This window comes from Micromys minutus (genome assembly GCF_963924665.1).
Source record: "Micromys minutus genome assembly, chromosome: 8".
NCBI classification, from domain to species: Eukaryota; Metazoa; Chordata; class Mammalia; order Rodentia; family Muridae; genus Micromys; species Micromys minutus.
In genome coordinates this window covers 66245520-66259797 of record NC_137977.1, presented here as the reverse complement: position 1 = coordinate 66259797, position 14278 = coordinate 66245520, and the positions used below count along the sequence as shown (strand labels likewise).

The following is a 14278-nucleotide window of genomic DNA, read 5'->3' as shown; positions in this document are numbered from 1 at the left end:
GAACTACTAGAAGCAGCAGTTCATGGTTGGTGTGCCCCCTCCAATCCTCCCCCCCTTCATCACTGGCAGCCGTTTAACACAGTCAAATGACTCCTCGCAAACACTTCATTTGCCAAGGCTTCCGTTTGTGTCACTCGGATGAGTAATGGCTAGTGGAAATGATGGATCCCCGAGGTGAGCAGCGTGCGCAGGACAGTGGTATAGAAAACTCTAGCAGCCTGTGTTTGTTTCTTTCCTGCCTCTTCTTTCTCTAGCTTGTGACTAGACAAGGGAGCGAGAGAGGCAGAGGATGTTACGGAACCCTGGTAACAGTATCAACTTTTGATTTTCGTGGGGCTTATTTCTGCTCCTGCCCAGCGGGAAAGACCAAAGGTACCAATCGGCAGGAGGGCTGCACAGCCTGCCTGTCTCCTCAGCCTGCACACACGGGAGCGAGCGGACCGAGCTTGGCTCCCAGCGTCAACGGGACAGCACATAGATCTGCGCCTAGTTCCAGTAAGGAGGTTGCAATCGAATACTCACAGTCCCTCAGGTGCGGCAGAATCTCTGCCGGCCACAGGGGATCCGTGAGAGAGGTTCGGCCTGCAGAGGACTTGGGACTAAGAGAGCCACAGCGCCAGTGCCAGCGCCAGCCGGGCTGGGAGGTGGATCTTAGTGTGCAAAGCTCAGCGACTCTCTTCACCACTGAAGGTGTGCACCACTGGGCTCTGCGGAACGTGGCGAGAAGAGGATCAAAGCAACAGGTGCGACCTCAAGGCACAAAGAGCAAAGGGACGCAGCTCACGAGGGGCAAGGGACTGTAACCCATAACCGCGCAGAAGATTCTCCGCCTGCGGATAGCTGCGGAGGAGTCCCGCCCGCCCAGTTTGCTGACTGCCGGCTACGGAAGTCGCCTAGACCCGTACCTCTGTGTTCTGGAGCCTGCCGCCCCCGCACGACAAAGCTCAGCTTGGGACTTGCAGCACCGCCTCCTCTTTAGCCAGGCCAGGAAGGAGGATAGTGTGACCAGGCACAGCCCGGTCGCTGTCCCCTGCTGTCTTGCTGGTCTCGGGAGGTTCTAGCTGGACCTGCGCTGTCCTGAGCCACCCGGTGGCCCTAGGCTACCTACAGAGCCGGCTTTCCCTGACTGGTACAACTCCCGAGGTCTGTTGCACAGCGCCCCAAGGGGGTGTCCCAGTAAGTGATGGAACTGGCTACTGTCAACCTCAGTGAAGGGAATGGGAGCGACCCAGAGCCTTCAGCCCAAGAGTCCAGGCCGCTCTTCGGCATCAGCGTGGAGAACTTCATCACGCTGGTGGTGTTCGGCCTGATTTTCGCGATGGGTGTGCTGGGCAACAGCCTGGTGATCACCGTGCTGGCGCGCAGCAAACCGGGCAAACCGCGCAGCACCACCAACCTGTTCATCCTCAACCTGAGCATCGCAGACCTGGCGTACCTGCTCTTCTGCATCCCCTTCCAGGCCACCGTGTACGCACTGCCCACCTGGGTGCTAGGCGCCTTCATCTGCAAGTTCACACACTATTTCTTTACCGTGTCTATGCTCGTGAGCATCTTCACCCTGGCCGCGATGTCTGTGGATCGCTACGTGGCCATTGTGCATTCGCGGCGCTCCTCCTCCCTCAGGGTGTCCCGCAACGCGATGCTGGGCGTGGGCTTCATCTGGGCGCTGTCCATCGCTATGGCCTCGCCGGTGGCCTACTACCAACGCCTTTTCTATCGGAACAGCAACCAGACCTTCTGCTGGGAGGACTGGCCCAACCAGCTCCACAAGAAGGCTTATGTGGTGTGCACTTTCGTCTTTGGCTACCTTCTGCCCTTGCTGCTCATCTGCTTTTGCTATGCCAAGGTGAGTGGGGAGTACTGGCCAGGCTCCTAGCAGCTCTTAGTGCCCCCTGACCCCAGGGAGCTTCCTATCTCCGCCCCCACTCCTCCTCTCTCCATTCCTTTCCATTTCACTGTCTCAGTTTGCTCTGGCCTCATTTGGGGGGGGGGGGAAGAAAAGTTAACTTGGAGTTTGAGGATGGCTGACGGGGTTGGAGAGTGCATGAAGTTTGGATAGAGAGACTTTCTTGTCTGCTCTCCTTCAAGGGCACTGCAGGTCTGTCTGTTCCTGCTTCTGATTGCCTCAGGGTTCAGAGAGGCAATTGTGTGTCTGCTGCTCAAAAGGTTAGAGCCTCTTAGTTTCAGCAGCTTTTAAACAAGATCATTGGGCCCCATGAAACTAATACAAGGGACAAAGGGAGCTGCAGAGGGTCTGTGCTCCCTCTAAGAGCCAGCCTCAGGCCATGGAGGATTCCAGTCACTCCTCCTAGTTCTGTGCTGAGACCTGTTAGTGGGCAGGGGGGTCCCTGGAGCCATGCTCTTTCAGCAGAACACACTGGCACCTGCACCTCAGCAGGTTTCCAGAGTCCAGACCCCGTAAGCCTCCGAACATCAGGTTCTGAGCTTTGGGTTTTAGTTTAGCGTTCTAAAAACCAAGTGGGAAGCCCTTCTCCACAGAGACTTGACTGAAGCCCCGGGGAACTCTGGGTAAAAGGACAAGTGCTGTTTCCGGGGAAGGGGTCTGTAGACAGTGTTAGGGTTTCAGGTGGTGAGCCAGAACCCACATGTGGGGGTCTGAGTGCTTGTCCTCATGTTTTGGGAAGGACTGGTGACTGGTGGCTCATGGCTCCTAAGGAATTACAGAGCAATGTGCATTTATGTTAATCAAAACCCTTAAACATCTTAGCTACTACTTGTTGATGGTTTATTAATCCAGAATTTATTGGTTCTTGGGATAACTTCTGTCACAAAATTTCCTTTCAGGGTACTATCAGAACCAGTCAGGGTGGGTGGAAAATCTCCACAATGCAAATTCTGAGGTTTCTATGTAACTTTATCATCCCCTGATTCCCAATTCACTTGTCAGTGGCAGCCAGGCCAGACATAGCCCCGTCTAGAAAAGCAACGGTTCCTGACATTCTACTCATAAGGCAGATCTGCCCCAGAAAGACACGTTTAAAGGGGGGCGTCTTTCCACCTTTATACAGCCAGATTGTGTCTCTTTTGAATGGCGGTATTACCTCAGTGAGTGCCCTGGGTGGAACCTGCAGTGGCGTCTTGCCAGTTGGAAGTAGCTGGTTTATTCCTGTGGTCTCTGCAAGTGCAAAGCAAAGACTTCTGTGCTCCTGGAGTTGTGGGGTGTGGGCACACATCCATGGACGTGCCCAGTGAGCCTCTGGGTGGGAGCCACTGCTATCTCTCTTTTATTAATAAGAAAAAGTATGTTCAGGGCGATGTGGTGACTGACCAGATGGTAACAATGGTAAGTGACTGAGGAAGGGTTTCAGGAGGTGACAGTCCATCCCTGGAGGACATGAGGCTGGGACCTAGAGCCACACTTAAAATATTGGTCTCTTGCGTTTCTAATTGCTGCCTTGAAACGGAAACATATGCTTCCTCATTTCCTCCAAAGTCCTTAGGCAAACGCAACAACAACAACAACATTTCAATGTTTGTGGAAATGAAAAGGTAAGCTTTTAGGGCTAAACAGGTTGTCGCTGAAGAGTCTACAGAAGTCCTGCAGAAGCAGAACTTAAGAATTAATGACTGGATCATTTAGGTATTTTTCAGAAATAGCAGCTAGCCACGCATTCCAGCCAGGGAACATCTTTTGAGTCAATGTTAATATTTGCAAATTCATCCCAGGCCCTAGAAGCCTGGAGGTGAGTTACTTGGGCTTGCCCTGTTCTGTCGGGCTCTGTACCTGATTGATGAGGCTGAAGCTTCATGCTGTGCTCTGAATTGATTGTGTATGTCCAAGGGTGGGGTTGTCGGCCAGTGGGAGAAGACACAGACAGCCGAAATTACACTTGAAATTAATTACCATGTCTTCAATTACCATGAATTTTAGGTTTTTCATTTTAAAAACAAATGAATGAACCGCATTTCCTGGATGATCTTTTCATCCGTGTGTAGTGAGACAGTTCTTTGCACCTGACAGGCCCTGGAGGGCACACGGAGTTGGAGCAGCTCCTGAAGATGTTCCTTTCTGTACTGTAGGGCACTTGCCCGATGCCCTCTCCCCTCAGCGTGCGTTCCTGCTTAGAACCCTCCTGGGTCAAGAGTGAGGACACACTCCTGTTGTGCTCCTTGTCTCAAGAGATGAAAGCATCACTGGTCCTAGTGTCTAGACTCTGTCCCTCCACGGCAGCACCTTAAGATCTGTCACAACATGACACTGTGCACTCACAGCCTACGCTATAGAAGAGAAACGGAGCTAAGAAAAACACATTTAGGATCATCTCCATGGATGGTTCAGCAAATTCCCTATTCTTAGGTGCTTCGAATTGCTGAACTGGGATCCAGCTTAGCTGGCCTGACTGTTTAAGTCCATGTAATGTGAAGCCGGCCAATGATGCTCATAACCTTTAGCAAATTCTCTTGGTGCCTCCTCCGTCTTTGCCTTCCAGTGACCTATGGTACTGTGATCTTCAGAAAAACTTCCTTTGGAAACTCAGCATCTCCAGCGATTCATTGTGATCTTCTAGGTTTTGTACTTGGACCTGTCGGAGATAAGGTAGTTTTAATAAGTTTGCAGACAGTAACGTCGACACAGAAGATGCATGCTCAGCTGAAAGGACCGCTGCTTACAAACCATGATGTTCTCCTGCTAGTGTCATGTTGGGAAGAAGTGACGTGGATGTTGCTGTTGCTGTTACATATAGGGGTTCACAAGCATGCTGGCCATTGTCAGCTAACTAGCTGGTTGGTCCCGACTCCTCCAGCAGGCTTCTGGCTCCAGCCCCACCTTCCTCTCTGTGTTTTTTGTTGGCAGGACAGAGCTACTCTGACGTTGGTTCATCAGCCAGTTATCCAGTTGTTTCTATAGCAAACACTCACTGACGTGTTTTCAGGCAGAGAGAAGTGTCTCAATAGGGCAAGATGTCTGAAGACAGAAATCCACACTGCAGATGGCTGCCGGGGGGGCTGCTTTGCTGCTCAGGTAGAGAAGGCTGGTAAATGAAGCCTGAGGTTTCTCTTAGGAGGTGGCTGATGGTGCTGTTTGGGGCAGACTGGGGCAGTAAGGCCAACTCGATTAAGTTATTTCCGTGTTAGAGGGAAATGGCCAAGTGGCTGGAACGTGCACCCAGCCCCCCAGTGCTTCTTCAGAGATCTAGTCTGTCCTAAGCTCTCTGCCATTTACTCCAGGTTCTCCATTGGAATAGGAAAACAGATGTGGGACCTCCCTGAAGGGCAGGCACTGTGGAGAAAGTGCAGATTGTGAATTCCTATGTACAATAGCAATGACCACACACATCATTTCTCCAACCTTTGGCAGAGGCAAAAGAGCAGACGTGACTTCTTTTCTGTAGAATTATTTTATTGGATATTCTCTGTATTTACATTTCAAATGTTATCCCCCCCCTCACTCTCATCTTCCCTCCCCCTACACTTCCTGCCATGAAGGTGCTCCCTCTTCCAACCACCGGCTCTCACCTCAGCTCCCCTGTGTTCCCCTACACTGGGAGAATGTGACCTCACTGGACCAAAGGCCTCTCCTCCCACTGATGCCAGACACTGACATCCTCTGCTGCATATGCAACTGGAGTCATGGGTCCCTCCATGTGTGCTCAATGGTTGATGTTTTAGTGCATGGGAGTTCTGGAGGGTTTGTTTGGTTGATAATGTTGTACTTCCCATGGAGTTGCAAACGCTTTCAGCTCCTTCAGTCCTTTCTTGAGACTTGAAATGGAAGGTGTTCATAGAAAGCTCCAGAAAGTGTCGCAGGATTGGGCAGCCACCCTGAACTACTGTCAGTTGTCGTCTCTTATTTGTTCAGTCGCTTTCTCCCCTGGATGGTGTACCTCCACAGCCTGGGTCTCTAGTTTTCAATATGTCTCTCTCTCTCTCTCTGTGTGTGTGTGTGTGTGTGTGTGTGTATGGACGTAGTGATTTTAAGTATGTGGATTCTCAGACAGAAGTAAGGCAGTAAGAACAGGAGACTGCATAAGTAAGCCCCACCCCACCTCAGGAGAGGCTCTTTCTTCAAGAAACTCTGAGCCTTTTTGCATTCTCCATGGCTCTACCCAGATCTGGGTGTGGTTTGTCTTCCAGGGATACTTCTGAACTTACTCAGCTGCTTGGATTCAGGGCTGTATTTTTTTTTTTAATCTAAAATGCATTTCTGTTTTTGTTGTTTTATAGGCACCTTACCAAAGCTCAGTGTTTATCACTGAACAAGAGGCAGTCTGTACGTATGATGAGAAGCTAACCTGTTCTATCCGGTTATATTTTGCAGGTCCTCAATCATCTGCATAAAAAGCTGAAGAACATGTCAAAAAAGTCAGAGGCGTCCAAGAAAAAGGTAACGTCACAGATAGATGCTGCTGCTGCCCATTTTTGAGAGCGTAGCTGAATTTTGTTTTAAATTATTTTCACATCCAACCACAGGTTGGAAGAACAGTTGACTGAGATGAACATTTTCAGGAACTGTCACAGCTAAGGGACAGGGTAGAGCAGGAATCACGTCAGGAGGGGTGTGGCAGGTGAACACCAGACAGGCTGTGGAGGCCAGGAAAGCAACTTCCAAAAAAAGGCTTAGATCTGGGAGAACTCAGAGAGACTGTGATGTAATTTGCATGTAGCATTCAACATCTCAAGAATGATTAAAATCCATCAGTTTGCTTCTCATGTGGAAAGCACTGGTATTTCACTCTCTTCAGCCCCAAGAGCAGGTCACCAGCCTTATCTCTTCCCCAGCCTCTGGCTGCCCTTGGCATAGAAAACACAGAAGGAAAGATCACTGGGATCCTACACCGTTCTCATCTGACCCCACCTAACACTTTCTTTCGCACAATAATACTCACTTTCTGGGATCCGCTGCATTTTTTATTCACTGGAGAAAACTGTTTTGCACACCAGAGTTAATTTATCTTTTGCTGTAATGAAATCTGTGTGATTTCTGGGTTTGGATAGTGGAATGAAATTATTAGACAATTTTATTAGAGGGGAGGTAACCAGACATTTTAACCACACTCATTACTGAAAGTATCTTTAAATACAATTTTTCTTTCTAAACACTTATTCTGATCGTGTGTGTGTGTGTGTGTGTGTGTGTGTGTGTGTGTGTGTGTGTTCTTTCTGATAATTGTATTTACTCTAAAGGTTTTGACTTAAGTACAACCTGCTCTGCTTTCCCGTTCATCCACACCGGTGTGGAGGAGGCCCACTCCCCTCACATCTTGCAATTCTAGCTGCCCTGGAACCTGTGATGCAGAACAGATGGGCTTTGAACTTGCAGCAGTCCTCCTGCTTCTGCCTCCCAAGGAGAGCCGTTCACTCCTGAGAGCTCAAACCACTTGCATTTATACCGTCATTTATATTTTGTACTAACTGCCCTGTCCCTCTCTCACAGCCCAGCATCTCTCTTTACAGCAGCTGAGGAGGCTTGAGGTCTACCCCGAATGCTGTGTCCCCTTTTCCGCGTCCAAAGCTGCATTTAGCGCAGTGGTAACATTCCTTTTAATCTACTTGTCTTCCCTTTAAGCAACACTTCTCACCGTGAGAGCCACTAAGGACTCTGGGTAATTTCTCCCTGGGCTGCTCTTCATACTGTAGGTACTCCATGGGAGCCCCAAGCCCTGCTTTCTCAAAGGAACTGGCTTCCTCCCGGAGGTGGAATCAAGAGAAAAATCACAGGCCATAGATGTTCAACCGGAGGAACGCTGGATGTTACTCTGCATCCTTCCGGGAGCTCGGGAGATGGCTCAGTCAATAAAAGGCATGCAAGTGGGAGAAATTAAGTTTAATCCCTAGAATCTGAGTTCAAAAAGAGAGAGAGAAAAGAAAAGAAAAGAAAGAAAGAAAGAAAGAAAAGGAAAGTTGCACTTGGTGTGGACTTTTAATTCTATGGCAGAGGTGAGCAGATCCCTCAGGGCTTGTCAGTGAGGTATAGGCCAACGAGAGATCTTGCCTAATCAAGAAACAAGGTAGATTATTCCTGTGGAGAGATACCTGATGTAGTTTTTGTATTCTACAAGCAGGTGCCCCATCCCCTCATATCTACCCTGCATTCTTGCAACCTCCCCTCAGAACACACACAGACACACACACGAACACACAGAGACATACACACACAGAGAGACAAACACTCAGACACACATGGAGATAGACACATAGATCCACAGCACATAGATACAGACACCAGACACACATGTACACACACATAGACACATACACAGAGATAGACACAGAGACAGACAGAGACACACACATAGACACACACATACACACATACATACAGACACACACAGAGAGAAAGACACACAGATACACAAGCACACAGATACAGACACCAAACACACACGTACACATACACACATAGAGACAGACCCACAGAGAGACACACACACACTCACATACACAGATACATACACACAGAGAAAAACACACAGACAGGTATATAGAGAGACAGACACAGAGACAGACACACACACACACAGATACACAGAGGCAAACACACAACAGACACACACACACATAGTACACAAAGGCTTATTAAGATTCAACAGTGAAGATGTCTTCCAATTATGCTAAATATTTATTATTAATCCAAAAGATTTAAGCCAAGTGATAAGATCCTCTAATCTTGGGAGGCTGAGACAGGAAAATGCCAAATTTAGAATTCAAGTCAAATCTGACTCACTTAGCAAGACCCAATTCATTTAAAAATAAAAAGTAAATGGCAAAAGGCTGGACACACTCTCGTGGTAGAGCCTGTTCCTGATGTGCAAGAGGCCTGTGGTTGAATACTGAGGATTAAAAAACAAAACAGAGTTCACTCTGACTGAAAGAATCAAACTAACCTTCAAAAACAAAACCAACAACAAAACAAAATGAAACAACAACGACAAAAACCCCTTTGCTGAATCTCACCTTTGTTTTTGATGAGGTTTTGGTGAGAGACTGAAAAGCCACCAGGAAAAGCAATTTGTTCGATGGAAAGAGGCAAGACCATGTCAGAGACCAAGTGAAGCCTCTGCTTTATTTTATAACGAAGGGCATAATGGTTGCTTCATAATTGAGTACATATGTAAAAATGAACGCACATTTATATAAACTCCCCTTCCATTCATTCCCGCTGTACAAGAAAGGAAGTGTGAGCATTTGAAAAGGGAACCTTTCTCCTCCCGTCTCAGGCTAGCCTTCACAGCTGCTGAGCAGATGTCGGATCTCCTCTGATAGAGTTAATTGCCTTTTTGTGTGCACAGAGCAAATAAACATGATGGTTGGGTGTGTGTGCGTCTAAGAGAGAGACAGGAAAGAGATGTGGGGGAGGGGGAGAAAAGAGAGAGCCAGAAATAGGAGACAGAAGACAGAGGAGCAAGAAAAAAACAAACAACAACAACAACAACAACAAAAAAAACAAAACAAAAACAAAAAACCCCCCAAAAACCCAGAGCAGAGTCTCCTGGAAGAGCGCAGCACAGATTACGGAGGATCCACTAGAGGACCCTTCCCAGATCTCAGCACAGGGTGTGGCCATCGGGACACACATGATCTGTGCTTACTATTGAGGGGTGAAACGGGACTCCGAGGGAGACTGACGGTCAACGGCTTTGTTACTTATCTTTATTCTTACTGTAACCAGATAATCCAAAAAAAGTAACTCAAAGGAGAAAGGGTTATTTGGGCTAGAGTTCAAGAGGGTATAGTTCAGCCTGGGGGGGGGAAGGCAACATGGCAGAACCATGAGGTGACTGGTCACATTGTGTCTTCATTCAGAAACCAGAGGGCATCAGGGAGTGCGGGTGGGTTGAGAAACCTAAGGGCTGACTTCTTCTAGTTAGGCCCCACCTCTAGTCCGAGCTCAGCAGGGAGTGAAGGGTGTCAACCTGTGAGTCTTGGGCACAGGACATTTTCACACTCAAACTGCAGCAATGATTGATGGGAAGGTAATAGATTCCAACAGAGAACTGATTGATGGAGATGTCGGCAGTTGGTTCATCCTAATGCCATTTATTTCCAGGCCCTCTTAGTGGCTGAGCAGTTTTCTGTCTATGTGCTATATTCAGTTGTTAATGTGGCAATAACAAAATATCCCATGCTTATAAACAGCATTTCCTATATGCTGGAGGCTGGAACTCCAGGGTCAAGTGCTGGTAGACATTTGGCCCCAACCTTCTGGCTGCATTGTCACATTCTGGATGGAGTCAGGGTAGGCTCTTTTACAAGGGCAATGGTCCCACTCTGGAGTACTCTTTCTTCATGGCCTCATGCTTTCCTAATGGCCTTACCTACTGATACTGCCACCTTGGTGATCAGATTTTAACCTATGGGTCTAGGGGATACACACATTCCCATCAGCAGAAGAGCTTTCTGTGTCAGGCTCATCACGGTGATGACTGCACATCCAGCTCTTGGTGTCAGGCACATGCATTGTGTAGCTATTCCCATACGGAGGGAAATAGGAAGGAGGTAGGATGTATTTTCATGGATATTTAAATGCCCAATAACCTATTTAGGACTTTGCCTAAGCACCGATAGGCAGGGAGATGCTTCTGGCTTGAGGCTGGTTGGCTTAAAAACATAAACCTTACCTAATGCTGGGAAGGTGGTGGAGTGGACGAGGCAGCACAGTGGGTGGGAGCTTCTGGGAAGGAACCTGGTCAAAGGCCCACTGATGCTGTGCAAACATCTGGGTGCTTTTGACAGATGCATTTCTGTCACTATATTGTGTTCCCTGATGTGCCCTTCACTCAGCTTGCTTGGGTTTTCTCATGCTTTTCCCGTGTGTGCTCACTCTTTCCTTCCCACTGAATTCTGTTGAATGAGATGCTGAAGAAAAGACTGATGTCGCCTATTGTTTGAAAAGAACAGCTCACAGATCAAGGGAGACTGATACTTTATAGGGGATTCTTCAGGAAGAAGAGAAAGCACACTGATTTACCACAATCCTGGGACCAAGATGAGAGCACATGTGTTACTCTGAGCAGAGCTTTAACTTTGAGCTGATGAGCTTTCTGAATTCTATACTGGAGGGGCCATTATCAGCCAAGGAGGACCGTTTCTAATTAGGGCAGAATTTCTCCTGATAAATTTTGTTTTCTCAGCACCACCAGCATTTGTTGAGAGAGCAAGAAAGAAAAAAATAGTCCACTCTTGGAGAATATCTGGCTTTTCATATGACTGAGGCTGGGACCAAGACCCAGAGCTTGTGTGAAGGACACAGACTAGCTTCTCTGAGATTTCCCACTGGACTGCTGTGGTGCTTAGCAGCGTTAAGTTCTCTGAGGAACAGACGTAGGTAGATGATAGTTTATATGTGTATGCATCTAATATTCGCTTCTCATATATGCATTGTAAGTTATTAGCCACTAACATTAGCACTACCCGTTGAGCACAAAAGCCAGCATGGGCCAGAAGCATTTCTCTTGTTGAGAGAAGCAGAAGGATTGCAGACACTTAAAGGCTTGTTTGGGTAAGTCCCAAGCTCTGAGACATCACTACCATAGTAAAAACACACAGCCATTTGCCATTCTAATCTCAATAAGACAGAACCCATCATCCACTGCCGAGGGGTCAGTCAGCTCTAAGCTTTGTACTTAGCCTGTGCTTCCTAAAGTGTGACAGGGAATACTGACAGACTAGAACTTTTGGAGAGAGACGGACTGACCATCTTAGACAGAGGTGGGGATGTTCTCCTGTATTGTGAACATAATCATTTACAGATTGTTTGATTGAATCAGCAGCGTGTGGCAGTTCTCACACACTAATGGGCAAATGGATTGAGAGCAAACACTTCCGTAATATGTGTTAGCTAATTGCATTTGCTCTGTGGCCCAGGCCGCAAGTGGACTTAATAGGTAAGCTTTTACTTGTAGCGCCTGCCTGCGGGTTTTTAATAGCTGGGATGGTGAGTGCTCACATGGTCCAGGTATAACCTGGGTCTCATTTTATTGGTTAATCTCCTTCATTAATGAGAAGGAAATCAAGACTTGAAGAGGTTTTTTTGTGATCTTCCAAAGATGGTGAACAGATCTGATGTCTGACCAATAATCTTGCAAAACCCAGGATGCCTCTCTTCTCTCTCTCCCTCCCTCCCTCCCTCCCTCCCTCCCTTCCTCCCTCCCTCCCTCCCTCCCTCCCCCCCTTCTCTGCCTTCTCTATAAAAAATTTGGCCATTCACTGCTTGCTGGATTTCAGCCTCCTCAGTGAACAAGCTTCTACTGTTGGCTTAGCCTGCTGCCAAGAGTCAGTCTTGGAGATATTGGTACCTCATGCTATATTTTAGACTTTCCGTTCTAGAACAGAAGCTCTCAGTTTGTAGGTCACCATCCTTTGGGCAAACCTCTGTCTTCAAAAATGTTTACATTATAATTCATAGCAGCAGCAAAATTACAGTTATAGAGTAGCAACAAAAATACTTTTGTAGCTGGGGGTCACTACAACATAAGGAGTCACAGCATTAGGAAGGCTGCAAACCACTCTTCCAGAACAATAGGATTCACTTTCATGAGAATCGTGAAAGCCCTGCTGCCGTGTGCCGCATACCTGTTAGCAGTGTCCTTAGGAAAGGTCTTCTCAGTTTGTTCACCTTGTAGGTTGGTGGCCGGTAGGGAGGCCTTGCCCATGCACACAGACCGTGGATGAACCAAGGACAATTTCTTCCTATTGTCCGTTCACTGAGAATAATTAAGTAACACGGAGATCCTGCTCCAGGTGTCTGAGTGCTTTTGACTTAGGAGCAAGAAGAGGACAGTCAAAGTTAAGCTAGCACTAGGCTTGTTTGGTCTCCACGACACTTTGAGACTGACTGTGAGACTGTTCGATCCCCAGAGTCTCCATCTTGTGTTCAGTAATGCTTAATGATGAGAAACTGACATCCCCACTTGTGCGAGTTAGGATTTCCTGAGCTCCAGGCTCGTGTTGGAACTTGGTGCGTCCGTGTGTGCGTGTGCGTGTGTGTGTGTGTGTGTGTGTGTGTGTGCGTGCACACACACTGGAAGAGCCTGTCTGTGATGGTTTTCTTTTCATTGGTTGGGGGTCTTGTGTCAAGGTCACACCGGTTCAGAGCTCTGGCTCCTCCTGCTTCGTCTCTTCGATGGTGGAAGAATTCTCTAGTTCAGGAGACAGTCCTTAATCTGGATCTGTTTGTAATCTCACACTAACCACATGTGCTCTATACATGCCTAGGAATCAGGACTGTGTTAGGTCCCAGCTGTGTCTGGAGATGAGGACCACACGTGTTGTGTAAGGTCACTTGATACTTTTATGTGATCTGATGAAATTACCGGTGAATGCTATTGGGGTGTATTTTGCAGCACTGTGTTCTTCTGATTTAACTGGTGTAATCCCACAGCTCCTGTCCCCTCTCTAACCCCTTTCATTACTCTCTCTTCCAGACTGCACAGACAGTCCTGGTGGTCGTTGTGGTATTTGGCATATCATGGCTACCTCATCATGTTGTCCGCCTCTGGGCAGAGTTCGGAGCATTCCCGCTGACCCCAGCTTCCTTCTTCTTCAGGATCACCGCCCACTGCCTGGCATACAGCAACTCCTCGGTGAACCCCATCATATATGCCTTTCTCTCAGAAAACTTCCGGAAGGCGTACAAGCAAGTGTTCAAGTGCCATGTTTGCAGCGAGTCACCGAGCAGTGACATTAAAGAAAACAAGAGCCGGATAGACACCCCGCCATCCACCAACTGCACCCACGTGTGAAGGTTTCCGGGAGCCTCCTGTCCTCCGGCTCCCATGTGTGTTAGAGAGAGGAGGATGCGGTGAATTAGCAAGCAACATGGCAGCTTCATCTCCTGACAACAATTCCTACCATTCTAACTACACCCCACAGCAGTAAAAGTACTTGGATTTTTCAGGGAACTCCTGGGTCTACTGAAGATTACTTTCCAATTTTATTTTATTTTATAATTGTATTTATGAGACAAAGGAAACTTCTGTATAATTTCTGTCTTTCAAGGAATGGAAGACCAATAGCACTCTGCAAAATATGTTCTGATCTCCACAGTATAAAACAATAAAGCAGTGAAGAATATTTTGAAATCCACATTTTAAGGCCAGTTATAGAAAAACAGTTCTTTTTTTTTTTAATTTTGAGAGAAGAAGCAGTGTTCTGGTTTTGAAATACATCTGTGGGCACAGAATAGTAAATTTTATTTTACAGAACCTTTGTGGACTGGCACCTCTTCTGAGTCAGGGGAGGTTTTTCAAAGTCTGTTCTCATAGGTGTCCAGGGGTCCATCTGGGGATGTGAGACTCACCAAGTTCATCTCAGGAGA

The 14278-nt window shown here is 47.5% G+C and overlaps 1 protein-coding gene across 1 annotated transcript; it reads left to right on the top strand.

The window, feature by feature from the left end:
* Positions 1 to 1183: 1183 nt before the first annotated feature.
* On the top strand, positions 1184 to 13703 carry GALR1 (galanin receptor 1; the record flags this gene model as incomplete). Its single annotated transcript, XM_080920566.1, has 3 exons — positions 1184 to 1846; positions 6281 to 6346; positions 13386 to 13703. 3 exons carry the CDS (start codon positions 1184 to 1186, stop codon positions 13701 to 13703), a joined length of 1047 nt encoding a protein of 348 aa, XP_080776692.1.
* Between the last annotated feature and the right edge of the window lie 575 nt (positions 13704 to 14278).